General features: G+C 49.1%; 2 protein-coding genes across 4 annotated transcripts; both read left to right on the top strand.

The window, feature by feature from the left end:
* The first annotated feature begins 1012 nt into the window (after positions 1–1012).
* Positions 1013–13949, top strand: stard3 (StAR related lipid transfer domain containing 3). 2 transcript variants are annotated; one of them, XM_088622585.1, is made up of 16 exons: positions 1054–1159; positions 1338–1560; positions 4302–4525; positions 4940–5017; positions 5837–5914; positions 6082–6135; positions 6759–6876; positions 7094–7195; positions 7877–7932; positions 8089–8181; positions 8503–8565; positions 8973–9068; positions 10086–10165; positions 10295–10399; positions 10634–10727; positions 10843–13949. In XM_088622585.1, exons 3-16 carry the CDS (start codon positions 4313–4315, stop codon positions 10948–10950), a joined length of 1338 nt encoding a protein of 445 aa, XP_088478711.1. In that variant the 5' UTR covers positions 1054–1159; positions 1338–1560; positions 4302–4312; the 3' UTR covers positions 10951–13949. The 2 variants fall into 2 exon arrangements, with proteins under 2 accessions (XP_088478710.1, XP_088478711.1); XM_088622584.1 differs by lacking the exon at positions 1338–1560 and having other exon boundaries at positions 1013–1159.
* A 121-nt stretch (positions 13950–14070) lies between these two features.
* LOC148638666 (melanoregulin) lies at positions 14071–26050 on the top strand. 2 transcript variants are annotated; one of them, XM_088622586.1, is made up of 8 exons: positions 14071–16771; positions 16905–17004; positions 17521–17704; positions 18226–18640; positions 18726–18885; positions 20259–20349; positions 20838–21001; positions 21331–26050. In XM_088622586.1, the coding sequence occupies exons 4-8, from the start codon at positions 18549–18551 to the stop codon at positions 21559–21561; spliced, it is 738 nt and encodes a 245-aa protein (XP_088478712.1). In that variant the 5' UTR covers positions 14071–16771; positions 16905–17004; positions 17521–17704; positions 18226–18548; the 3' UTR covers positions 21562–26050. The 2 variants fall into 2 exon arrangements, with proteins under 2 accessions (XP_088478712.1, XP_088478713.1); XM_088622587.1 differs by lacking the exons at positions 14071–16771; positions 16905–17004 and adding an exon at positions 17087–17298.
* Positions 26051–26771: the final 721 nt, after the last annotated feature.

Below are 26771 nucleotides of genomic sequence, written 5' to 3'. Positions count from 1 at the left end.
CTGTTTGGAGGCTGTTGAGCTGAAGGTTGTTGTGGACATCCACTTCCCTCCTGTGTCTGGTTTCCTCTCGATAAGACCCATGGGTGGTGTTATTTGCAGACTTGAGCAGCGTGACAGAGGGGTCGCTGGAGGTAGTCGTTGGTGTTCAGGGAGTAAAGCAATGGGGAGACAGCACAGCCCTGAGGTGCACCAGTGCTGACAAACAAGACCCATCTGCCCATACTGCCTTCTGTGTGTTAGACAAATAGATCATCCACTGGCAGGTGGGGAGAAGAACATTTTAATAGGAGAGTTTATTGTGGAGGAATTCTGGGATGATGGTGTTGAATACAGAGCTACAATCAACAACATAGAGACACGCATATATTCCCAGAGATCCCAGATGTTGCAGGATGTAGTGAAAGCAAATATCAACAGCATCATCAACAGAAACCTTCCTGCAGTTTTAGTTTGCAAAGAGTTTTAGGACTTCTTGTTCTTTAATAACAAGTGTAACATTTTTGTATTCATATTAATATGAAGGAAGAAAGTAAAAACTGCACCTGCTAAAGGTTGAATTTGAGAGCGAACGTTTTCATTCTAAAAGGAATATGTGCGGTCACTAACTATTAAAGTGAACCAATCACGTTGTTGTAATTCCTCAACCTTCCACGGGATGGCGGTATGACTGATTAAGCAGAGCTTTCTGGGAGATGTAGTCCTTTACTGGGGACACTATTGCTGAAAAAAATTATCCTCTGGATTGGACGTAAAACCGAAGTCCTGACTCACTGTGGTCATTAAAAATCCCACGGTGTTTCTTGAAAAGAGTTCACAGTGGGTGAAGTAGTGGTATTTAGCATGTCCTGTGATTTGGTTAACTTTGATTTAACAGTGCTGTCCTGACGAGGCTGACTCGTGTCAGTGTGGCCCAGAGTAATGAGCTTCAGAACCAACTGGCTGCGGGGGGTCTTCTTAAGCTTCAACTGGGCCTTGTGGTGGCGGTAGAGATCTGGTCACCGTTTTTCACGTGTAGACTTTATTTTGCTGTTCTCTTCTGTGCATAAACCTCCGGTCTCTCTTTCCCTGTGTGCGTGCGCGCACTCGTCAACCGGAAGTTGACGGCTATACTGTTACGTCGTCTTCCGGAAGTCAGTGCGAACGTGATTAGTATGATCAGGTGAGTTTCGGTTTATTCTCAAACATTGAGCTTTTGCTTTTTGTCGTATAAAAATACATTGGTTTTTTTTAGTTGTACGAGTCGTCGGGTAATATTCTTAAGCTGTTGTGACTGTTTATAGAGGGGGGAGAGTTCCTGACTTATCTGCTGTCCTCTGGTTTATTTGTCTTCTTGCTAGGCAGTGTAGAGAGAAGCAGAAGTTTTGGGATTTTTTTTTTGCTGGAAACGCGACTACCTTTAGCACAGCTCTTCGTCAGAGCCTCAGCTTCTCCACGATCGATTCCGAAACTGCGTGCCGCCGCAAGATCCGAAAACGGTAGATGAATTTCTGTCAGATCATCTCAGTTCTGTCCCAGCGCCAGTTAGGGTAGAGGGCTAGACCCGTCTCCTACCAACAAGAGGTAATGTGTTTTATTTACCGCGCTTATAATTGTACTAGTCGTGTTTGTGCTCCTGCTGCCTCCTGACTGTGGCGAGAGCATCGCATCTGATTGAATTCGTTTTGAAATTTCTTCCCATCTGCAATCCCTCTCTCAAACGATGCACAGTAACGCTGTAAGACTATTTGACTGTACTCGTGGTGTGGGATGTTTTTGTTGTGTCGGACTCTGCTGTAAAACACACTTGCCCCAGGGGACGATAAAGCTCCATTTAAAATGACTACTTGTTACCCCTGGTGTCTCAGCAGCACACCATTCACACCGACGAATCGCATTTGCTCTACTGTTGGTTCCTCTTGGTGCAAGAAATGTTTTCTGTGAACTACGGTACACAAAGAGGTGCCCCAATTGGCGACACCTTCTTCCTGGACGTTTTAATTTAGTTTTGTTGCAGCCGGGATAGTGAGGAATCGATGCGGTCAGAGTGTCTCCGATCTCGATATACGGACTTCGACACAACAGGCTGGATTAGTGTGACCAGGCAAGCTAGCTTTGCAAATACCTGTTTATTTTGGAACCGATCTGAACTGTGTTTTGTTTTTTTTACCTCATCCGGCTTTGATGCCTGTTCGAGTTTTCTGCTTGTAAGAGTAAGTAGATCGTGTTTCAGTGACGGCGTGCAACTCCAAAAGCGCAACATTTTTAAGGTCGCTGTCATCACCTGTACTTCAGTTTGCCTCGGTTTGAAATATTCTATAATAAATATTTAATATAATCAGAAAGATATGCATGACCGTCTGCGATTCTGTTTCTTTCCCCCAGTAAAACACACCGCGCTGGGGCTGCTGTTCCCGGGCTGTTTACTGTAAGTGGTGAAACAGGAATCATCAGCAGATGTCTTGTTAAGCAAGAGGCGTAAATAACCAACATGCAAATATGGAACATCAAGTGCGCTGGAAGCTAAATTAGGAACTCGAGAAAATTCGGAAAGGGGGGGATCACGTGGGTTTGCCCAGCTCGTTTTTTAACTTGGGAGGAGTGAGGGGTATGCGTGACCCCGAGGACAGAAATATGATGGAATTGTTTGGGTTTTTTAAAATACAGCTTCTTGTTTCTACATACTGTGGACCTGTTAACCTCTCCACAGCTGATGAGGGAAGGGGGGGAGAGGCTGGGGTACGGGGGGTTGAAAGATCGTTGTGCCAGCATTAGTATTAATAGTGTAGTATTAGTACCAGTCCAGTTAATTTGTCACGTGCACAAGTGCAATGAAACGCTTATTTGCATGTATGCTCCAATACAAAGACATTGAAGGAATCGCCAAAAACACAAACGCAGAACAGCAGCAGCAGCAACAACAGGAAGTTAAAAAACATACAATTTAAAATATCGGTGTGCGCCGGAGGTAAGGGTAGAGTTCAGTGATCTGACAGCTCGTGGGAAGGAACTGTCTCTGAAGCTGGACGTCCGTGCCTTTATGCTCCTATAACGCTGACCAGAGGGAAGGGGGGGAGAAAAGTGGGAAACCAGGGTGATTTCTGTCCTTAGTGATCCTTCCAGCCTTCCTGAGACAGCGAGTTGTAAACATGTCCACAGTAGAGGGGAGCTGGACTCCAGTGATGGACTAGTAGTCTTAGTAGTGATGCAGGGTCCCCAGCTGACTTTCGCCCAGCAACAGAGAGGCGACCCCAGACTTGGAGGAGATGGGGTGCCCTGCTCATTGGGGTTCCTGGGGCACAGCCTGCAGTGAAAGCCCACAGGCTCCCAGTGTCCAGTGATGGGCCTGACCACGGCAGAGGGCAGTGTGGAAGGGGATTTGTACGACAGGACCCTCGGAGCTGTGGTCTGTGAAGGGGCTGTAACAGCTGTCCAGATGAGAGAATCCATGCCAGTGGGTGGTTTGTTCTGTACCTCTGCAATGCTCTGTGTGGAGAAGGTCCTCCTGCTTTCAGTTTTGGACAAGACTAAAGGAATCAAATTCCCTGAACATGCTTAAGACATTTGTTTCCTCCTAGAGCAGTGGATAACAGTTCTCATGTAAGAGATTAATAATTCCCTCTGGTTTTTATTCCAGCTGAGGTCTGAATGAACAGTCTTTTCAGTTGCTTACTAATTGTCATTAATGTGTCTGCGCATCAGCCATTTTATGCTGCCTGTGAGGTCCTCAAGGCTGTGACTCTCCAGGAGCTGGGTTACTGACCCCTGTTCGAGAGGGACATCTGCTTGCTACTGAGGGTAGCCTTCAGTCTTAAGTGGGCAGTATTTGTCCATATTAAGTCAAAAGGGAGTGAGATCCTTAGTCATATTTTAAAACTATTACGTATCGAAACGGAGACACCGATGCCATCATCCTCTCGCCACGTTCAAGTGTTTTGGAAATTTTCTAACCTGGTAGCTGGGGGGTTTTTAAGAAACTTGCCACGGCCTGGAAGCTGTGCCCTCAAGTACTTAGTCAGCCTCTACAGTCAGCACAGTGGAGAACCCAGGCAGGGGTGTTAAGGCTGTAAAAAGCAGAAGTGCCTGTTCTCTGTAGGCATGTGTGCTGAATCCCCCTTCGGAGTCCTCACAGGCAAGCAAAGAGGTAATTTGGTGAGGCTTCTGAGAAAAAGAAAGCTCCAGATTTGCCTGTGAAACTAGGAAGTCATGGCTGAAACACCTGATGGCAGCAGTATATTTCTACATAATCAATGCATGGATTGATGCTCCTGTAAAGCATGTCTTCAGCGGGAATTCTCTTCCCATCCCTGTCTCTCTCCCTTTAGAGTGCAGTAAGATGCCGGGGGGGGTGGAGAATGGAGACCTGGGGGCCAGTCTCCCAGCCATCGCCTCTCTGAACGCCTCGTACTCCCAGAATTCCTTGTCCCTGCCTCCATACTACCTTGCCCCTGGGGAGCGCAAGCTCATCTCTGACGTCCGCCGGACTTTCTGCCTCTTCGTCACCTTCGACCTCCTCTTCATCTCCTTGCTGTGGATCATCGAGCTCAATGTCCGTGCCTTTATCCCTCTCTCTCTTTCTGTTCAGGTTTTTCTTAGAAAATAAGACAGGTTGCAAATGAGCCAAGACTGTTTGACCCTCGTGTACCCAAATGAGTTAGTAGCTAATTGATTTTAGACCCTGTCCAGCCTGTTTCCAGGAAATGAACAACATGTCTGGACACCTTGTTCATGTCTTCCACAGTCCTTTGTACGACAACGTGCCTCCTGTTCTCTTGGAACTGCGTATACTTAATTTGCATTTGTCTTGTATTTTGTCTATTGGTTTGGCTTTTTTCAGGAAGTTTGACAAATTTAAATACTTCAGCCAAGCTGTTGGAACCTGTAGCTTAAGTCCAGTCTGTTAGTCTCTCTCTGCTGCTGTTGTTGTTGGCCCAGTGTCCTTATCTGTGTCCCCTGTCCTCAGATAAAGGACTCTATCTGGGAGAACCTGGAAGAAGAGGTCATCCGCTACAAATTCGCATCTTCTTTCTTCGACATTTTTGTGAGTCTCCTTTTACAGTCAGAAATTACAGAAGCGAGTGGTGTGAAGTCCAGCTGATTAGACTCATTATAATAAGTGAATCCGACTAACCAACGAAACATGGTTCTGATTAACTCTTGGTTTCACTGTATTGGGTGCAACAATGATGCAGGGGATTTCTGACACCTTTATGAAGGCTGTTTGTCACATAATAATAATAATAATTGCTTACACTTATATAGCGCTTTTCTGGACACTCCACTCAAAGCGCTTTACAGGTAATGGGGACTCCCCTCCACCACCACCAGTGTGCAGCATCCACCTGGATGATGCGACGGCAGCCATAGTGCGCCAGAACGCTCACCACACATCAGCTATCAGTGGGGAGGAGAGCAGAGTAATGAAGCCAATTCATAGATGGGGATTATTAGGAGGCCATGACTGGTAAGGACCAATGGGAAATTTGGCCAGGATGCCGGGGTTACACCCCTACTCTTTTCGAGAAACACCCTGGATTTTTAATGACCACAGAGAGTCAGGACCTCGGTTTTACGTCTCATCCGAAGGACGGCGCCTGTTTACAGTATAGTGTCCCCGTCACTACACTGGGGCATTAGGACCCACACGGACCACAGGGTGAGCGCCCCCTGCTGGCCCCACTAACACCTCTTCCAGCAGCAACCTTAGTTTTTCCCAGGAGGTCTCCCATCCAGGTACTGACCAGGCTCACACCTGCTGAGCTTCAGTGGGTTGCCAGTTGTGAGTTGCAGGGTGATATGGCTGCTTATAAACATGAGGTACAGGGTGTGAGCCTGTTCCATTCCTGTTCTTTTCTCCCAGCTCCTGGCGGTGTTTCGGTTCGTATTGCTGCAGCTGGGCTACGCGGCTCTGAGACTGCGACACTGGTGGGTCATCGCGGTAAGAACCGGTCCAGAGGAGTGACGCTGGGCTCTTGGAGAACCTGGGGAAAAAACAACAACAACCACCACCACCTAACTGTCGATTGCAGAATCATCAAAGTTATCTTCTAAAAGAGCTGTTTGAATTCCGTGATGAACTGTCTACTGTCCTTCCTTCTCTCCCAGATCACCACCCTCGTGACCAGCTCCTTCCTCGTCGCCAAGGTCATCTTGTCCGGTGTGAGTGGACAATGTTTCAAAGAGCCCCAGCTGTATGAAAATGATCTCCGAGTCCCCCTAATTTAGACTTATTTTCCTGTTTCACTTCCACAATTGGTAGGAATGTAAACTTTCTGCCAGATCACCAGCTTACAAACAAGAGGGGGTCATTTTGCCTGTCTGACTCTTTCAGTTCACCTAGAAGAAAGCAGTGCACTGGGGTTAACATAGCTTGAATTAAGTCCACTTCTTCTTCAAGACCAAAAATATTCAGTTTGTTTAGCCTGTGTAAGGCTTTCATTTGAGGAGTGAACTTTGTTACTTTTAAGTGATTCCAGAGCAGCACTGCCCTGGTGCTCTCTGGGGTTGGGCTATGTGTGATGTGATACCTTTGTGCCGGCAGTGCATTGCGTTAGGCAGTACTGCCACAGTAGTGTTTTCCCTGCATCAGGCCTGCCTGTCCTTGTATGGCCACAAGGGAAATGTGAAAGTCTTTTTATTTTGGGGGGGAAAAATGGAGTTCAAGTAAGAGATTGTTGGAAATACTCTGAAAAGGATAATGACTTGTAGTTTTAAGCATAACAGAAAACGCCCTGGCACATCCGGGTCTGCTCTGATAGCTGGTGTGCTCCGGTCTCCCCCAGCCCCTGTTCAAGAATGCCTTTGGGTATGTGCTGCCCATCACCTCCTTCGTCGTGGCCTGGCTGGAGACGTGGTTCCTCGACTTCAAAGTGCTCACCCAGGAGGCAGAGGAGGAGAGGGGTGAGAAAAGGAGCGAGAGGGGATGTGTTTGTAGGGGGTGCGAGATTGTTTTGCATGGAGAGGAAGAGACGGTTTTGTGACTCATAGACTTCGTGCTGCTGTACTCTGTTTTTCACTTTCTTTCTCCGTCTCCAGCTTCCACATTTTCCCCCGTTCTGTGCTTGTCTCTGCCGGTGCATCTTGTCTGTCTGTCACTTAGTGATCCCCTCTCTTTCAGCATATCTAGCAGTTGTGAATGCAGCATTGGAGAGGGGACCCCTGATCTATGCCCAAGCCTTCTCCGATGGCCAGTTCTACTCCCCGCCTGAGTCTCTAGCAGGTGAGATGGCTGTTTGCACCCTGCAACACACGCACATCGGTGGTGACCACTTCTAGGCTTGGAGAGCCATGTTCATGCAGGTTCTGTTCTCTTCACGCGTCACTATTCAGCTGTCAGTGACATGGGGGGGAGACACAGGCACAGTAATCATGGAAAGACCCGAGCGAATGAGAGCTACAAGCCCCTCCTGGCTTCTGAGGCCCAGTAATCACTGGATCATGCTGATCAATAATGCTATTGATTGGCAGCTCCACACCTCAGTGTTTGCTTGCTCTGCAACCTGTTTTTGTGGAACAGCACAGCGGCTGCTGTGTCTGTGCCAGGGTCCAGGGTTCAGTTCTAACTTTACCCTTCTGTCTGTGTTGAGTTCTTCCTGAGTTTGTTTTTGTTTTTTTCCCCATGAGCTCTGGTTTCCTCTCTCTGCAGAAGGCTGTTTGACTTGAGTGGTTTTTCAGAGAGTTGTTCCTTTCTCCACAGCCTTGCAATGATCCTGTGCAGGAGAGCAGTCAGTTCAGTCCTTGCCGGGACTGATTGTTTAAGGGGTTTTCTGATTGTAGAGAGGTGGATGGACTGTTTTTCTTCATAAGTCTTTAACTAGCGGGTGTTCAAAGAGCTCATGAAAACAAGCTAGACTCACGACCTCACTGTTGCTGGTCTGGCCTGACGGCTGTCTCTCCACAGGATCTGATGACGAGCAGGAGGAGGAGACCCATGGGCGCAAAGCTGTGACTCCCCAGGTGCGCAGTGCCTGAGTGCATGTAGAGGTGAAATTCCCTGCTCGTCTCTGCGCCGCGTGGCTGTGTGGGTCGGTGCTAGACTCCCCCCCCTCAGGCCCGGCGTCTGGGCCGTCCCAGGAAGTCCAATCTCTCTCTCTTCCTGTCGCCATCTGCCAGGAGAAGGAGTTTGTGCGGCAGGGCCGGGAGGCGATGGCCATCGTCGATCAGATCCTCGCGCAGGAGGAGAACTGGAAACGAGAAAAGAGCAACGTGAGTCTGTCCGTCTCTCGGCAACATCCCAGGAAGTCTGGGGGTGGTTACTAGCGCGTGGGGCCTTTCTCTTAGTCTGTTTGTGAAAGCTCTGCTTTGTACAGTCTTACTTCTTGGGAGCTGTGCTTGTGTGCGATTGTGATTGAGGAATGGAGTCGTTTGTAACGTATTATCTTGACCTTGGTTAGCGTGTGATGTTTTTTCCAGAGATGAGTGTGTTTAACTTCACGGCAATTCTAGTTGCACAGTCAGGATTGTGGTGTGTGCAGTGTTGCTCTCTCTGTGTGTATCCGTGTGTAACAAGTTATTGATGATTTTTAGGAGCATGGAGATGCTGTTTACTCCCTGGAGATCCCCTTCCATGGGAAGACCTTCATCCTCAAGGTGACAGCCGTCTCCCTCAGCCTAGTCTGTGCTTCCATCCAGCATGTTTAAATCTGAGGATTAATGGTTTTGTAGAATGTAATATTTCTGAATTCCCTTTTAGAATATTAAAATGTTCTAAAAATCAGAATGTAATCCTAGTACTAAAATTATACATAAATTGATAGTGTAATCTCTCGCTATAAATCAAGGATCAATTAGTTTTCAAATAATTACTCAAGTTTTAGAAAGGTGTTACATGATGTTAAAGCTGATTAATAGCAACTGCAGGCTGTAGGCCTGAAGCAAGAAAAGCAACATTTTTTAAAATAATTAGCTTCTTGGAGTGTTAAGGTTTCTATAGTAAACATTTGGGTGCCATGTGTCTTTGACACTTGTCTTTGTCTGGTGTGCCTGTGCCTGACCAGGCCCTCATGCAGTGCCCTGCGGAGCTGGTGTATCAGGAGGTCATTCTGCAGCCTGAGAAGATGGTGCAGTGGAACAGAACTATCTCTGCCTGCCAGGTGCTGTGGATCTGGGTTGTGCGGGGATGTCCGATTGTTGTTTAATGGTTATTAATTAACGCTTAACTCATTAGGTTGAAGCCTTTATGTACAGTGAGCTGTGGTTGTAATTAGTAGACCACACAGTGCATTACTAATTGAATAATAAACCTCATTTTATATAGCTGCTTTAATCATGGCTTCTAAAAGCCCTTTACAGCATAACAGGAGAAGACCCTGTCACCCATAGAATGTAGACAGGCTTGGGGGACAGTTGGGAGACCAGAATTAGAAGAGCGAAGGTTGCGAGGTGGGGAGTAGGGCGATAATAGTTCAGACAGGTACTGAGGTGCCAAGCCATGCAGAGCCTTGTAGGTGAGCATGAGGATTTTGATGTCGACACAAAACCTGAGAGGAAGCCAGTGCAAGGACTCCAGGATAGGAGTAATGTGATCACTTGTACTAGACCTGGTCAGGGTTTTGGATGCTGAATTTTGGGCGTCCCGGAGTTTGATCAGTGTGGACACTGTATGAGTAAAGGAAGGAACACACACAAAATGTGCAGTGCTTTCCATAACCGGAAGACTCAATTTCCTACAATGTGGGTTAGCATACTGGTTTAGCACAGAGCTGTGCAAAAGGAAATTGTGCTTCCTGCATGCTGTAGCTGGGAGGGGGTTGTTCAGCCAGTCTTACTTGTGTAGTTACTGGTAGATTTTGAATCCAGGGGCCTCTTCTGGATGATCTTGGAAGGTCTATTTAACACACCTCAGTCCAGCACTTGCAGCTCTAGTTCTGCTTTGTTGTGCCATTCCCTGTTCCTGCTCTCTGTCCCCCGGACAGTGTGGTGTTAGACTGAGCCTTGGCCCTCCTGCTCTTTCCAGCTGTTTGTTCCCTAATTAGTCAAGAGATCCTCCTCTGAGGGCCAGGTGAGCTGTGCTGTGACACTGGTTGGCTCAGACTGGAACATCCTGGTGCCGTAGTTGTGAATGCCCCCTGTCAGTGCTGTGTGCGAGAGCTGTACTCTCTGTGCCGCAGATCCTGCAGAGGGTGGACGACAACACGATGGTGTCCTACGATGTCTCGGCAGGAGCAGCAGGGGGTGTCGTCTCACCCAGGTAACCTGTCGAAACACTCGGACTGAAACTGCTCGTTTTCTTCTCTCTCTCCCTTTCGTTCCCCCACCCCTGTTGGGTGATGACAGTGTCGGTTGACTGCAGGTCTCCCTCTCTCTCGGTGTCTGTCAGGGACTTTGTGAATGTTCGGAGGGTGGAGAGGAGGCGGGACCGCTACATCTCTGCAGGAAAGGCAACCAATCACGAGTCCAAGCCGCCCCACGTCCGCTACGTCAGGTGAGTCGGACACATCCTGTTCCGTTTGCTCCCAGGCTGCCACCACCATGTGGTGGTCAGGTCTCGGGTCTCCACACGTTACACTTGCTGCCTTTCTCTGTATAGTTGCAGATCAGCTGTTTAATCTTACCAAGCTAACAAACAGTCCCCTCAGCCCCTCTGCTGTAAGTAAGAAGCAGATTCCCTTCACATCTTCCTGTCTGCGGAGGATATAAACAGTGCTGTTTTTTGCAGGGGTGAGAATGGTCCAGGAGGCTTTGTGGTCCTGAAGTCCAACACCAACCCATCTCTCTGCACCTTCATATGGGTCCTCAACACAGACCTTAAGGTGGGCACCCTGTTGTCTTGGAGTAGGATTATGTGTCTGTCGCCCTGTTCCTGTGGGTTTGAATGGGTGTTGCTTGTTTTGGCTCTGAGATTTCCTGTCTCTCCCTCTTTCTCAGGGTCGGTTACCACGCTACCTCATCCACCAGAGCCTGGCCGCCACCATGTTTGAGTTTGTGTCACACCTCCGCCAGCGGATTAGCGAGCTGCGTTCCACTCTGCGTTAGAGTGGTCCCACGCACGGTTCACCCTGCAGCACTGCCCCCTAGAGGCTCGGAGGTCATACTGCCTTCATCAGTGGCAATCCTCCCGGTTCTGCACTCAGACAGCCCTACTGGAAGGCGCGTTGCAGGAGGCACCACCCAGACTGATGCCTTTTTCCACAGGGGGGTGCTCATTTGTTTCTACTCAGTTTTCTAAGCAATGAAGGAAGAAACTGAAAAGCTCTCTGTACAACAGTGAAATTTTGGAAGGATCATTGGACAATGCAAATGTGAAAAGGCAAACACGGGAGATGAACTGGAATCATCTTACTTATTCCTCTGTGTCCTCAAATTGATTGTATGTGATTGAAACCTGCTGCTGTTGTCTACCAGGGGGTATAATGTAGACTGGTGTTGATGTCCGAGCAGCACAGAAGAAGGACCACAGAGTGAGCTTTGCTGAGTCCATCTTGATGTTGGCTGTGGGGTCTTCCGTCCAGACTTTGGGTTCTGGTGAAGTGGGTTTCAGGTGGTCAACACCTAATTATCTGGTCCAATTTGCATTGCTTCTCGAATTCCTCTGCCCGGTTAAAGATACTGGTTCTAGTACGACTCGGTTCCAGAAGTTGTCTCATCTTTCCCCGTGGTCTTCATATTCACTTTTATGCCAGGCGTACCACAGACCCATCCAGCCAGACGTAGGCAGACCTGAAAGGCATACACATGGGGAGCCGTGCGTAAAAAAATAAAGAAATAAAAGGGCATGCATGCATAGCCCTGTTCTGTGAAAATGGGCAGCTTTTCCCTGAGAGTTTGCCTGCAGCACCAAGCAAAGAGCTCTGCCAGCTCAGCCTGGTGCTCAGGCAGGGCCCGAGCAGGTGTTGAGGACCCATTTTCATGTGGCACTCGCATAGCCGCGATCACGCTAAGCAAGACTGCATACAGCTACGTGCTGGGGCTGATGCTTATGGACCAAACCCAGGCTCCCATCCCCCTATCCCAGAGGCTCCGTGCATGTGCGATCACAGGACTCTTTTTTTCTGATTTCCCTAGGAGTACAGGTGATGCCCTTTTGCACCCTCCCTTGGGTTTTAGAGGAGACTGATTCTGTATTGATCTCCCTCAGAGATGTGCTAGGCAGGCGGAGTGGGGTGCTGTCGATTGTACTTCCTGGCCTGCAGGTGTCCTGGAAGGAGCAGTTTCTACATGCACACCATGCAATTCAAACTGGGTTGAACAAATTATGTCTGACTGGTTATTTTTTATATGTGTACATATCAAATTGAATTCTAGTTCTGCTTTGTTGTGCCAGTGTTGGATCACCAGTTCTATTCATGCTTTCTTACTGTTAACTCTGGGGGGGGGGGGAATGTTTTCATATTGCAAAAAAACACTGATCGATGGTGGAAGACAAAATGAGATGGTGTGTGCACACACTCCTCTTCCCCATGGCCTTGTTCTAGATTTTTGTGCAGTGTAAAAAGTCTGGCTGAATCACGTTAGTGCTGAACCATGGGGCCAGAGCAACCACTACAGAGGAGAATAATGCTGCTTACATCATGTGGAGGAATTTTGCCTTGCCTGACAAAAGAACTCGTGCCTTTTTGAAAAAATCAGGAAAAGAGGGGTTCACATTGCATGCATTGTTTTTTTCTTTTCTGTGCCAAACTGGAATTGCAGCCTTGTTCCACACATTGGCCCAAGGTGCTTAGGGCTTTGTCGTGCACTGTGGGTGGAGGAGATTCTCGCTTGACATGTTAATGTTGCATCATCACACTGTATCGGAAATGGAGCAGAGCAGGGGTCTGAGTCATGGGCTGTCTTTGAGGTACCAGCAACTGTAACTTGAGCATGGATTTGACATTGTGCTGTGGGAATTGTTAAGGCGATATGAATTTTCAGAGGCAAACCTTCCTGGAATTGCAGTTCTACAAGAACAACTGTCTACTCCGTCCCTTTGTTGTTTTATTAATGGGTTTCTGGGTTTACAGTAGTACTGCCCTGACTCGAGTCAGTGTCTGACCACCTCCTCCAGAATCTGCAGTGCCTGGCCCTGACTATATTGCTTTTCCATTACAGGCAGCTTTTTTTCCCCACATTTTCCAAAAGGGTTCTTGTTTGTAAGAGAAGGTGCTTGCTCTTTCCTGCTTTCTACCTAATGTCAAGTAAAGTTGTGTAGACCGATGGGCTCAGTTAAATTAATTTGAAAAGTAATGTACAAATACAGATTTTTATATTTCAATTTCTGCTTCATCAGTATATAATTGCACAAGGGCCTGTAGCTTACATATCCTGAAGAGGAATTATTTTTCCTTGTTTATAACCCTGTCGCATCTTCAGCTGGGTGCGGCCTATCTCCCTGCTCTAGGAGAGCTTCCCGAAACGAAATCCCGCACGGCACAGGGTGTCCTGGAGCTGGTCTGGCACCCCGGAGCAGCTGGAGTACAGCAGGCTCTTGTGATCGCTGCCCCCCAACAGATTGGCTCAGAACAATCGCGTCCTCACAGACCAGCCTCTCAAAGCTGCGATTGTTGCCGGTGCTGCTGCTGCTGCTGCCAGCGTTTGTGCTCCCTCACTCGCGTCCCTCATGGTAGACCGCACGGTGACTCGGGAGTCACAGGCCCCAGCCGAAGCAGTAGCAGAGAGAACACATCCGTGTTGCAGTGCTAAGAAGAGATGCATACACTGGGACCAGATCTCTCTGCTGGGCTTGATCTCTGGGTCTCTGAGTGGGACAGACCCACGTATCTCAGGTCTGACTGCTCTGTAAAGCTGAGCTGGGTGAGGCGTTATTGGGGTATGCTGCTCTATCGACATTCCTGATGTGTAATTGACAGTAGCCATCTGATTATTCACCCAGGCAGCAGTGAGCACAGCCTTCAGATAATAGAAATTGCAACAGTGGTACCCTTGCTGACTTTCTGATTGCATGTGAGTGTCCTATGTTCTCACATAGACATTACTGTATTTATTAAGGCCAGGTTTAATAAAATGTCCTCTAAGGGCAAATTACGTTTTATAAACCAACCAGCGTCTTTCTTACATTCTGAATAGTGACATGCTGTAACTGTTTGATGTGGGTCTGCTTTTGCTCTGGGCCGAGAGTCATCACTGTAGTGCACTATAGTAAATAAATACAGACATTGGCAAGTCTAGCCACAAACCTAGAAACCCGAATGCCGTGTCTGTCTGATGTGGAGACTGGTTCTCTGCGTGCTCCTCTTTCCTGAAATCTGGATCGATGGCAGTATCCGTTAAGGGATTCCTTGCACAGCCACAGCCTTCTAGGAAAATAAATATGGTGGGGGAGAGGGCACTTCAGGGACGAGGAGTTTATTATTATATTTTCAAGTATCTTTTGTTCTGAACCTGGCTCCAGAGACTAGTGGATCACCTGAGTTTAGTTACTCCTTCACTCTCACTCAGCCCAGTGTTTGCTTGATGTGACTGGTTTTATCACAGGTCTTCATTTGGGTTATTCTTTATTATAAACCCACCCAGTCTGGAGAGCAAGCGCTGGGCATCAGAGCAAGGCAACTCTCGCTCACACTGCTGCCTGTTCCCAGGAGCACAGACGGTCACGGTTCTGTCCGTTTCTACCCTTTCTGGTGCCCCTCTCGCCAGTCGTACACCAACCTGCCCGCTGAGCAAGCGACTTCGCTGGCTGAGCTGTGCGGGAGCCCGTTGGTTTAAAATGGAGACTGTCGAGTTTGACAAGTCCCTCGGGTTGCCTGGTTCTCTGTGAGACCTCGCTTGTTAAAGACCTGGGACAGAAAAGCACCCACGAACTGGTCAAAACGAGGCCTAGTGGCTGAAGCAGGCCATTGTTGGCTGAATTCGGCCACGGTGTTCTGCAAGCAGTCAGGTGTTCATTGTATCAGTGCTTCTTAAGTGAGTGATCGACTTGTTTAGTCTTCCAAGCCCATAATGATTAATTACAGACAACCAGAAGACCTGCAGCACTGTGGATCTCCTACAGGACTGGAACCATGGGACCTGAACACTATCCTTAACATGTCAAGGCCCTGTGCTTCTAGTCTCTCCCTGTTCCTCTCCATTTGTAGCTGTGTGGACTCTCTACATCGGAGATGCAAGGGTAGAAGTGCCCAGCCTAGCTGAGTGGCTTTAATGCAAGCCTGAATGGAGGCTTTGTTGAGAATGCTCTCGACACACACTCGCTCTCTGTGCAAGTGCTGAAGGCCAGCACACAGAAGACTGTTGTGTACGTGTGTGTCCCTCGGGGCAAGAGGAATCATCAGGGGACAGTCCTTCCCTCTTCCCTGCTTCACGTACAATGCCCCTGTCATGCACGCTGCCTCATGGAGAGAGGTGTGCGCAGGGGACGCAGGCTTATCCTTTCCCCACTGGGACTGAGAGAGGGGGCTACTTCAGCTGGCTTGAGTATTCTGCTTCAGCTCTCTCTAGGGATCAATTCCTGGTGTTCTCCCATGGTGTTGGGATGGCGCCCTGTTCCGTTTCTGTCTCCTAGTTGTAGATTAGGGCCCCTGGAAACGAGCACATGAAAGCACAGTAAAAGCTGCGTGCCCCCTCCCCTGCCTGTGCTGCAGTGTGTCAGTGCCAGCTTTGATTGGAGTTTGTTCCTATAGAGAAAGAGCCCAGGTTCTGATTTCCCACTGTGTTCACAGTGTCCCACTGGATAGAAAGCAAAGGGCAGTTTGTCCAGAGACAGGAGGCCATGTGGGTTCTTGGGCGGGAGGGTTGTCCCTCAAGCATGCAGGGCCTAGCTCTGAGCGTTACAGCAGCCCAGCCCAGAATCTGTGTCCTCAGTCTATCGGTATACTGTATCATAGCGAGGCAATACTACATGATACAGCAGCCATGCTTTGCTGCTCTGCATTTCTCCGGTTTCCCCCCTGCATGAATTGCTTTCAGCTCCTTCATAGCTGTCCTCGCCCTGCTCTCTCCCCATCTCCCCACTCCACACTCTACATTTCTTCCACACTTCTTCTCCACTCTGTGCCTTCATCCTCTTCCTCATTCCCTGTGTCCTAACCCCCCCCCCCGCTCCCCTCCGCTGGGTGCAGGAGCTGGCTGTCTCGGGCCCTGAGCCCCTTGGCGGTTGGCGCAGATCTTGTGATCGTTCAGCTGTTCCGTCTGTACGGGTGTGATCTCAATGGGCCTCTCAGCTTTGTAGCTTTTAACAGTTTGCAAGGCTTTTTCCCATTTCAGAAAAAAAAAACGGAGAGAGCAGGTTAGCAATGGATGTGTTGTCCGCAGTCAGGTGTGCGGCCTGTGTGCTTGTGGCGCTGGTGGTGAGCGGTCAGTGACGAGGGTGACAGCAAGGGCGACTGTGTCAGGGCTGGGTTCCTCCACTCCAGAAGGGCCTGCAAGTCTTACAGGTGCTTTGTTAATGAGCAACTGAGCAAGAGCTATAAACAACAAATGATCCAATTTCTTATGCAAAAAGCTGCTTCAATTAGGCCATTTCAAGCTGGACTGAAAAGTAGAGGATGCCACAAACCCCAAGGACTGTGTGCACCAGTCACTGAGGGAATGTGTGTTGAAACAGCTCTGAGGGCTTGTGCTGTAAATATTGGGCTACTCTACTAGGTCATGAATCTCATATTAGCCCAGGTGAACTCTTACCAAGAGCCTCTCTCCTGACCAGACGAGAGGGAGTGCTTCGTAGCAGGTGACCTGCCGCGTCTGAACATCTGTCAAGCAGGACTGGGGTCCAGAAGAGCACGTGTGTGCCGGCTGTTCGAACCCGGAGGAATGTCTCCTGTGTGGGCTGGGAGCAAGGGGCTGAGCCCAGGCCTGTTTCATGTGACCCAGGCTGGAAGTCTGAAGCTCAAGAGATCAAAGGCTGCCTTTGGAGAGCTCGGTGAGCAGGCTGAGAGGTGGGGGGGGGGGGGCTGAATTTGCCCCTTGTTCCCTTGGGTCTCCTTCCTTTACCCACTCCCTCAGCTAAGCTGTGTGCCCGTGAGTGTGAGTTGTTTCTTTTCTGATCATCCCAGGTGGTTGTCGCAGTGAAGGCAGCTGATGGCCGGTGCTGTGAAGCCTGAGCAACACTGAAATACCAACCCCACCCCCCTGGTACTTCTCAGGTTTTACAATGTAAATGTTCTCAAAAACTTTTAATAATTGTCCAGAATGACGATACACTGAAAGACAGGAGGGCTATCATGGTTGCTGTTTTTTAGGAGGTAGAAGGTGTTCGTGTTGGAGTTCGTTCAGGTTTGTTCGCCTGAACTCTGGCTGTGTGCAGCGTCTGTCTACAGTGCTGTCCCGGGGCAGTGGGCGGAGGGGATACGGGGAGCCGAGACCGCGGTACCCTCACACTGTCAGCCAGTGGGTGCCAGGGGCAGAGAAAGGGGCTGCACATGACTGCACTGTGACTCCCTGATTGCAGTGAGTTTATTTCAGTTTTCTCTAAAAACCGTGTGTCTCTGGCGCTGTGTGTGCGGGTCCTTTTCTCAGTTTGAGCGTGTGTAGCGCTGCTTCACTGTAACACAAGTAGTGGGCTGGGATGCAGGCAGCAGTCTGATCTGCTGTTAAATCTACAGTGACGGGAGAGAGTCTCTGGGACCGGCTCACACAGTAAGAGGGATCACAGTAGTCTTTTTTTCACAGCCTCCTCACTTCTGGACCAGAACCATCGGGTCTCCCCATCGGATCAGGACCTCCCTGGTATTCAGCTGCATGTGTATCCCAAGGATCTGAATCTGTGCAGCAGGATGCTTTCATTCCAGCCCTGAGAAAGGAGATCAGGCTGTTTGTCCCATCTGCAGTTTGGGATCAGAACCAGTCTTCAGAGGTCAGTCCCGGGATAGAGTCTGGAGGTGGGAGATCAATTTTCTAGTTAATTCATCTTGTTTTGTGGACCCGAATACTTTTTCTGTCACTCTGGAGCTGGACCAGGATTTATCTGACAGAGGTGCAGGTCTGCAGCAGTAGATCTCTTGTTATTTTGTAGTGCTGGACTAGAACAGCTCCGGTTCAGCTCCGGTGGTTCTGCAGCCTGTGAGCAGGGGGATTCTGGGGTCATTGCTGGGTTAGTGGGTCACCATCGGGCCAAAAGATAGTGCCACCCGAGTGGCCAAGACGACAGCACAGTCTCCCCGGTACAACTCCTGCAGTTCTTCAGGTTATCTCCAGTAAGCCTGAGGGGTCTGGTACCAGTTAATCTCCAGTCTGGATGGGAAGCAGCTTCACTTTTGAACTAGCATAACCTCCGCAGATAGCGAGCATTCAGACCACTATAGCTACATTGAACCCAGCTGGCAACTTTACAGCCCTGGGAAGAAATTCTGTTCATGTCGCTCTCCTCTGTTTCAGTCGGATCTCCAGAACCGATCCAGTGGTATTGATCTAGTGAACCGCAGTTTGGACTCCCCTGTCAACACCGGTGCACAGAGAGGTCTGTTCTGCCACGCCAGTCTACATTCCCAGCTCAGCCCTGGTCTGTTACCAGCAGGCCCACTCCTCACGGACCTGGGAACTCTCCAGTAGACCAGTGTCAGACTCGCAGCTCTCCAGAACAACTCCAGTCGGGGTGCCATCAGAACTACCGTCCAGGACTCCAAATCCCGGGATTCGTCAGAGCGTGCTCCCTGCGTGGCACCAGGTTCTGACCCGGTCAGCCTCCCCCTGGTGCAGCGATGGGCTCTGGACTCCGAGGGTTCTGCACGCAGTACTGCTGCTGCTGCTGCTGCGGAGAAGAGGAGCCGGAAGAGAAGAGCCCCATTCTGAGGTACCGATCGGCCCCCCGGCCCGGCCCGCCTCTCGCGCCCTGAAGTGTCTGTGTGTGTGTGTGAAGGCGCTGTGTCTGTCCTCAGCGAGACGCTGCAGTACTTCGACCGCGAGGCCAAGAGGCGCAGGGCGGAGGAGACCAACCTGTGGAGTGAGCCGGCCGACAAGTCGCACACGGAGAGAGACGACGACCGCGAGCTGTACAACCTGCTGCACAGGAGAGCCAAGACACGGCGGGGGTCCCAGGTCAGAGGTCAGAGGTTAGAGGTCAGAGGGAGAGAACCAGGGGTGAACGCATTTATCTTTTCACATACCCTGTATGAAATGTGCTGATGGAATGCAAATCCATTTCAAACATTGATCTACTGGTCCTGTCTGTATCTGAATTGTTATCTAAGCTTGAGGAATAGCTGCCCTGAACTTTGCCCTGATTGAAGAGCATTATTGTTCTCTGTCTGTCAGTGATCAGCTGGCAGTTAATCAATCTGCCTTTATTATCATTTAATTAACCTACATTGTTACCTTATTCTAATGGTCATTTCCAGAGCATCTACCCCAGCACACTGTAGGGTCTGTAAACAGTGTTTTGAGTTTGAAAGGTTACAGCTGTAAAAGTCGGGTCACTGTGCTTGAGTCTTATATTAATTAAGGAAGCTAATGAGCCGTAATTAGCTATCAGTTTAGCAATATCAGTATATCAGTATAGCAATATTGGTGACAGTTGGCTAGGTGCAGTTATCACACATGGCCACAAGATGGCACACTAAGCCCACACTAATTGGTGCCTCTTGTCTCTATATTAATAAGTGGATTTTTGTGGGTGCAACCAGCAGTGGACTGGCATTCCAACCAGTCCCACCTTGCAGCCTGCGTTTCTGGAATGGGCTTCCTCGACCCCATCCAGGAATAAACAGCTTTCTGATAATGGTCGGATGTTTCTTATTAGTAAATGGGTTCATGCTGTGTCAGAGGTATTGTGTATTGTGTTGTCTTTTACTGTATCTCCCTGCAAAGCAAAATTCCCAAATGGGACAATTAATAATTAATAATAATAATTGCTTACACTTATACAGCACTTTTCTGGACACTCCACTCAAAGCACTTTACAGGTAATGGGGATCCCCTCCACCACCACTAGTGTGTATCCCCACCTGACGGCAACTGTAGTGCGCCAGAACACTCCCCACACACCAGCTCTCAGTGAGGAGGAGAACAGAGTGATGAAGCCAGTTCAGAGATGGGGATTATTAGGAGGCCATGACTGGTAAAGGCTGGGGGGAAATGTGGCCAGGACGCTGGGGTTACACCCCTACTCTTTTCGAGAAACACCCTGGGATTTTTAATGACCACAGAAAGTCAGAAACTCAGTTTTACGTCTCATCCGAAGGACGGCGTCTTTTTACAGTTTAGTGTCCCCGTCACTATACTGGGGCATTAGGACCCCCACAGACTACAGGGTGAGCGCCCCCTGCTGGCCCCACTAACACCTCTTCCTGCAGCAACCTGAGTTTTTACTTAATTAGGTAAGGAAGGAGGTTTTAAATGTCCACCTGTTTGTTTCCGGCCTTTCCTGTGACTTCCTGTGCTGAGGCCCTGCGCCCCTCTCTCCTCCCTCTCAGGGGTACCGGCGGCTCAGCGTGGACATCCACGCCATGCGGCAGGTCCGCCGAGACGTGCGGGAGAAGTGGAAGATGATTTTGGAGAACCTGGGTGAGTCCCCGAAGGGGGAGGGAAAGAGGAGGGCGCCGACAGAATCCACTGTGAAGGGCAGGGGGACGAGTGAGGTCTGGAAACCGCAGACAGCACCGTCTGCTTGACCACTGCACACAAGAGTCCCTGTCGCCCGTCTCGATCGTTTGACTGCTTAGTTGCTTGGTGATTAAAAGATCTCATGCGGCTCTTTTCTTTTTTTGAACGACACCCAGGGAGTTGTCTTCAGTGATCGAGTAGTTGCTGGGTAGCTGCACCACGCACCCCCAACTCTTCGTGCAGCGAAGTGACAGCTACTTTCCTTCCTAAAAGCACTCACTGCTGGAGCTGAAGTTCTCCAGGGGGCAGACTCTGCGTGGAGCGCCTTTGCAGTCTCTTCTGTTTAAAAATGACCTGGATGTTTGGGGTGTTTCTTACGCTCCCGCCACGCAATCGGACGTCACTCCCTCTCTCCACTGGCCCATTTCCTCTCTGTCTCTCTCTCTCAGGGTTCATGGCAGAGGCTGAGTCTCTGCTCACCGTGTCCTCCAGTACCACCTACGCCAACCTGCGCTATGCCACCACTGCCCGCTCTCTGCTGCAGGCGCTGCACCAGGACACTTCCATCTTCGACAGCAAGGGGGCACCGCCCGAGCGCTACCTCTTCGTGCTGGTGAGGCTCGGAGGGGCAGGGGGGGTCGGGGGGTGGGGGTGGAGAGGGAAGCTGTGTGTGGGGGGGGGGGGGTCAATGACGGGGGGCATGCCCATCATTGGGGTGGGGGTGGGGAACAAGGATATTACAGGGGGTAGCAGTGGCCCCAGGTAAGGATAGAGTAGGAAAAGCAGAAGGAAATGGGGGCGAGAGAAGGGAAGGGGGGAGAGAAATCTGGGAAAAGAGGAGGATGTAAGGAGAGGGCCAGACTGGGAGAGCAGGCAGAGAAACAGAAAGGGAGTATCCAAACTCTTCATCCCATCCAGTCCCTCCTCCTCCTCCTCCATCAGGACCGCCTGATCTACCTGGATGCGGCGGAGGATTTCGTGGACAAGGCCCGCCGATTCTACCCCAAGGAGGAGGAGCTTCCGGACGAGGCAGAGGTGGAGCCGTTGGTGACCACACCCATCCTTGTGGCCAAGGCCAATCACCTGCTGCCAGGCGAGGAGGAGGAGCTAGTGGAGGAGGAGGGCAGTGCAGAAATTGACGAGGACATGTTCATGTCCAAGTCGCTGGAGTGAGCGCGGTGTTGAGTGGGTTACCTGGCAGGGTGTGGGCAGCAGGGGGCACTGTTTTGATTTTGGTTAGTTGCAAGTTGCAAGAGACAGCTCAAACTGGGCCAGTCCAGCCTTATAAACCTTTTTTTGCTAGTTGCTGTTCTTTAGGTACTTCTTTAAAGTATTTAGCTACAAAAAACTCCCCTAGTCCACCAAAACCCAATATTCAGAGTTTTTTTGTTGTTATCAGTCAAAGGCAAGCAATGAACTGGCCTTGTATCCAATCCCAAAACCAAAATCTCCGTCTAGAAGGTATTGCAGGTTTGCCTGTTAACTCAGAATCTACAGATACTGCTTCTGTTTAGATTTTGTAGCTTTGGAGTAAACAAAAAAAAAATATCTTTTTTTACATTAATTGGCCTACATTTGAGGATACTTTCAAAATATTCAAAAATAAGTAATGTCTGCTTCATTGTTCAGTCCAGCTGGAGATTCTGATTGAAAGGGGAACTGCAATGCTATTTTTATATTTTGGGGTTAGAAATGGATGCACAGCTGAGTGCATTTCAATTCAAAATACAATAAATGTAAAATGTACACTGTAACTTGCAAAACCTTAAATTTACATCACAAAATTCCAGGTCTGTGCAGCCCCATGTTCTAAGATTCAGAATTCAGGCAACAAAGCGTCGGCTGGGGTGAAGCGGACCTGTGACATTGTACACAAACAGGCTTCGTGAATCCAGCTCTTTCAAGCCAATAGAAATATCGCTGTCGACTTCAATGTAGTTTTGCCGAGAAATACTATTTACTTGTTTGCTCTGTATGCAGATGGCTTTGGTATATTTCTACAGTGAAACATCTGCCGCACAACCTGCGTGTATTCGCTTGTCCATCACATTAGTGACTAGTGAGCAGGAAGGGCTGCATCACGTTGTGATTCTCGCGAACTCCTGACAACTTGGCAACCATACAGTTACTTTCACAGAGTTCACGATTTTGTGCTTAATTCGAAGTTTGTCAATTTTTTCTGTACCGTCAAAGACTTTATTCTGTGACTGCGATTTAATAACCGGTCTGAGAAATTGGGACTGCAGTTGCCCTTTAAATCAATTGACAAGCCACAGTGTGCCCTTCAGCAGAGAGTGCCTGGCCTGTGCAGTGTGCCCAGCGCTCAGGCACATGCTTGCACAGGGGTCCAGGCTCCAGTGTGCTTGCTGGGGTTACAGGGCCAGTGTGAGGGTTCAGCAGAGAACCAGGGACTCAGGTTGTTGCTGAGGGGTACAAAGCTCACAAGAGTGAGGCAGCACGAGGAAAGAGACGTCAAACAAATTAAGAGGAGTTTGAGAACTTGATCCGGATTTCGTCCTGAGAGAGCGAATTTGCAACAATGGCTCAGGCACAGTTGGTCCCTTTCCTCTGTTTTTCCTGTCAGTTCTCCTGTAAAATTGAAACCAGTGGGGAAAAGGCTGCATGCTTGCAATCCTGATCTGATCCTGGCCGTCCAGCAGGTTCTGAAGGTGTCATCAAGTCCTCAGCAGGGTCACATTGATCTAATTGAGCCTTAATTAAACTATTTCAACCCAAATACAGTTCATTGGGTTGCCTACAGAAGACGAATAAGAACCCATGCGTAATGGAATATTACAAGGCATGAAGTATTAACAAGCCTTTGAGCTCTATTCCCATGTTCTCTGTAAGCCTTTGAAGCCAGAATTAGAATTGTTCCCTTATTAAAAATCCAGCATATCTGAGCAGGACATAAACAAGCTCGTGTGTTTTTCCAGCTCCACATTTGCCAATAGAAACTGATCCGTCTCCTCTGGCCGTAGGGTGTGTGTGATCACTCTGATCCCTTTCACAGCGCAGCTAGAGCAGGGAAGAGTGAAGAGCCCATAGAGAGGATTAACCACAGTGCTTCTCACTGAAAACAATGCCAATTACAAGAACAGAAGAAAGGTCACAAATGAGAGGAGGCTCATCTAGCCTGTTGGGTAGCTAGCAGCGATTGAAGGATCTTTAAAATAAGCCAGGATATCTGCTTCATGAGCATGGCAGGGCAACATGTTCCAGACTCGCACAACTCACACAAAAAGATAAGTCAGCTGTTAGCGAGTAGCTCTGCTGTCTGAGTACCAAAGTGTTTTCTGTAAGAAGTGAGCAGTGAACCGGTTGTGAGTTGTTTTTGTCAGTAAGAGAGGCTCCTAAAGTGGCTTTTGTAGGAGTAGGTGTCTAAAACTGGCAGTACTAGCTGTGAGATGTGGTGCTCTAAAAGCACCAGGGTTCTCTGTATCAGGGCTCAGCCTGCCTCCTGTTGTAATACACCCCTCCGAGTATCCAAATGAAGCATGAGCACAAGCCAGCGAGCTCTTCCCAGAGCCCAGGTGATCAGGAGCACGATGTGGAAGAGGGCGTTGAGACTGGCATTGCTGTGCAGTGACGTGACTGTGCTCCTGTTGTCTGTACGATGGGCTACTGTCTCGTAACTCTGCTGGGATTCTGTCAATCTTTTATTCTGTCAAATAAAACTCAAAAAGAAAGTTCTGCAGTGTCTAAAACTCAAGTGATTTGGGTAGAAGTCTGGCGAGTTTCAGGAAAGCTCTAACAAATGTTTTATGTTTTTTTCATGAAGAACAGCTCAATCGCAGGGAGCTGCTTTCTTTCAAACAGTCCAAACTAGTGGCTTCCCAGTGTTTAGGATGAACTGTATCACAGAGCTTCTGCTGCTAGTGTCATAAACAGCTTGTTGTTTTGTTCTGTCCACTCTGCCTAACTGCACACCTTTTTAAGTACAGGACTGGGTGTCACCATAGGAGTGTGTGTGTTGGAGTGTGTGTCACTGCAGCAGTGTGTGTGAGAGTGTGTGTTTCAGTGCATCACTATGTGCTTGAGACTGTGTGTGTGTCAGTGCAGAACACTGTGTGTTTAAGTGCAGGAGTGTGTGAGTGCGGGACTCTGTGTGTGGGGTAATGTGTATCTCTACAGTAACAGTCTGGCAGTGCTGACAGATGCCAGGTTATGTAACTATGTGGCAAGAGAACAACAACAAACAGCAACAACATAGAACACAGAGTGGTTGCGAAGGGAATCACAGTCTCAGTCCTCCCCCTGGGTCCTACAGCCTCAATAAGCTCAGGGATGGAAATAAGACTCCTTTTGTGCTCCTGGAACATTTAGATCGCCTGTAAAAGAGTCAAAATTGTACACAGACTGTTCAAATTAAACAAAAAAGCCAATGTACATGCTTTTTATAGTTAGGTCGCAGTTCTGCCAGTGCAGAGTAAGGTCTTGTGGGTTAAACACCAGCACCAGGGCTTGGTATGTGGGTGTCCCAGTTCGGATGAGCCCGCAGCCAGTCTGAACTGGGAAGGAAAGGGGAGTCTCTTATCTCCTGACTGAGCACAGGGCATGCGGTGCAGTTATAAACAGCTCTCCATCTGTCCTGATTCTCTCAAATCTCCCTCATTTCAGAGTCTTTCTAGATCCAGATTTAAAGCGCTTCATCCGCATTGCCATGAAATGATACAGATGTGTGCAAAACCAGTGTGCGGAGTAAGAACATGTGTCCAGCCTTTGTGTGATAGGCAACCGTCTCATACTTCTGCTTGTGGGATTTTGTAAATCTGGAATAAGCATTAAAAACTGTTAAAAGTTCAAGCGATTTGGGTAAAAGCATGGAGAGTTATGGGAAAGTTGTCTCAAATGGTCTTTATGAAGAACAGATCAACCACAGGGAGCTGCGCTCTTCTGAAAAGTCCATACTAGTGGCTTCCAGGTGCTGTTTAGGAGGCACTGTATCACAGCAAGGCTCTTGGCTTGCTAGTGGGTTGAGGTACCGCCTCCTCAGTCAGGCCCAACCCTGCAGGATAGATGCTCAAAAAGTAGTTGATCGGTAAGCCCTCTGTCTCACCCACTTACTTCCAGATGGCCTTTCCTCTTAGCTTCCTGTCTCTCCCCCCCACTCCCCATCTTCTCTCTCTCTCTCCTCCCCTCCAAGCAGTTCTTCTCCATTAATAACCACCACTTTCACGAAAACGGCACACAGGCACCTTTTGGGCTGCCTACACAGAGCTGCCCCTGAGCCGAGCAGAAACAGGGAGCAAATCGATGTCTGGATCGAACTGGGTTTCTTTGGTATGTTAATTATATAGTAAATTTAATACTGGCCCTAAAAAAAGAAAACTAGTTTGTGGTAAACCACTAAGGGGAGGAACAGAAGGAAAAACAAACGTGTCCCAATGTCCAGTAATTCCAGAATGCGTCTGTCAGCATTCCATTCCCAGGTCAGCTGTGCTGCTACTCCAGCGGGGCATCTGTCATGACTGAGGGTCTGTTTCTCCGGGCTGATGAAAGAGTTGAGCGCAGGCAACACCTTGACTCAGTGCCCCTGCGTCATAGCTGAGAGCAGAGCCTGCAGAATTAATCAGCTTGTTACCCGGAAATGAGAAATATTGAGGTGCATGGTTACTCTATGTGTCACACTCTGGTAAATATATTCTAAGCCTTGTCCTCACTCTCCTCCTGTCTGGTGTCACTCATTGGTAATCCCTTCAGCAGGTTTGAGAACCCATGGCCTTGCTCGAACATATAAATTGTTTAGTTTAAATAGCACTAGCTGTCTGACACATTGATCCAGACTTGCTGTCTTACAGCTGAACTGCTAGATTTTACTGAAGCGGGCTGATTCAAGTGCGTCTTGCTCAGAGGTATGACAGCCCAGCTGGGGGGTCTGAACACCCTGCCCCTTTGTCCACACTGCCTTCTGAGTCCTGGCCTCTGCTCTGTGCTGTCTGGCTGACTAAACTGTCACCCCCCTCCCTCTGGAGTGGACAGGACAGCTGTGGCGGGACAGCGGAGGCGGGGGCGGGGAGAGGGGGGGGGGTTGGGTGATGTCAGGAGCTGAGCTGGGCGAATGACTCAGGCTGCGTATGTGTCAGACCCTGCCGGGTCAGGGCCGGCTCTACGGCGATCGGTAACGTGAGACAATCTGGCGGTGGTCACATCCCGTCAGCGCTGGATTAGTGGGCAGTGACTGAGCTTCCCATCTCACGCTGCCTGGTCATATCGGGGTCCCCTCTGACCCTTTACCCTTCCCTACCCCTGCTAATACCCCCTTTCGTGACTGACAGGGTGACCTGCATTCTTCCGGAGCTCAGTGTAAATTCAGTGTAATTTCAGTGTAAATCGGCACAGGCCCCAGCAGGTATGGAAATACTTAATATGATCTTCCCACT

This window comes from Lepisosteus platostomus, chromosome 28 (genome assembly GCF_059453375.1).
Source record: "Lepisosteus platostomus isolate fLepPlt1 chromosome 28, fLepPlt1.hap1, whole genome shotgun sequence".
Taxonomy (NCBI): domain Eukaryota; kingdom Metazoa; phylum Chordata; class Actinopteri; order Semionotiformes; family Lepisosteidae; genus Lepisosteus; species Lepisosteus platostomus.
The sequence above is the reverse complement of the archived record's forward strand: the minus strand, read 5'-3'. Positions and strand labels throughout refer to the sequence as shown.

Excerpts from the sequence above, each read along its gene's own strand:
- stard3 (XM_088622584.1), top strand. The coding sequence starts at position 4,313 with ATGCCGGGGGGGGTGGAGAATGGAGACCTGGGGGCCAGTCTCCCAGCC. Across the intron at positions 4,526-4,939 it reads TGTGGATCATCGAGCTCAAT|ATAAAGGACTCTATCTGGGA; the intron begins GTCCGTGCCTTT and ends CCCTGTCCTCAG. Across the intron at positions 5,915-6,081 it reads GACACTGGTGGGTCATCGCG|ATCACCACCCTCGTGACCAG; the intron begins GTAAGAACCGGT and ends CTTCTCTCCCAG.
- LOC148638666 (XM_088622586.1), top strand. The coding sequence starts at position 18,549 with ATGGGCTCTGGACTCCGAGGGTTCTGCACGCAGTACTGCTGCTGCTGC. Across the intron at positions 18,641-18,725 it reads GAGAAGAGCCCCATTCTGAG|CGAGACGCTGCAGTACTTCG; the intron begins GTACCGATCGGC and ends GTCTGTCCTCAG. Across the intron at positions 21,002-21,330 it reads AGCGCTACCTCTTCGTGCTG|GACCGCCTGATCTACCTGGA; the intron begins GTGAGGCTCGGA and ends CTCCTCCATCAG.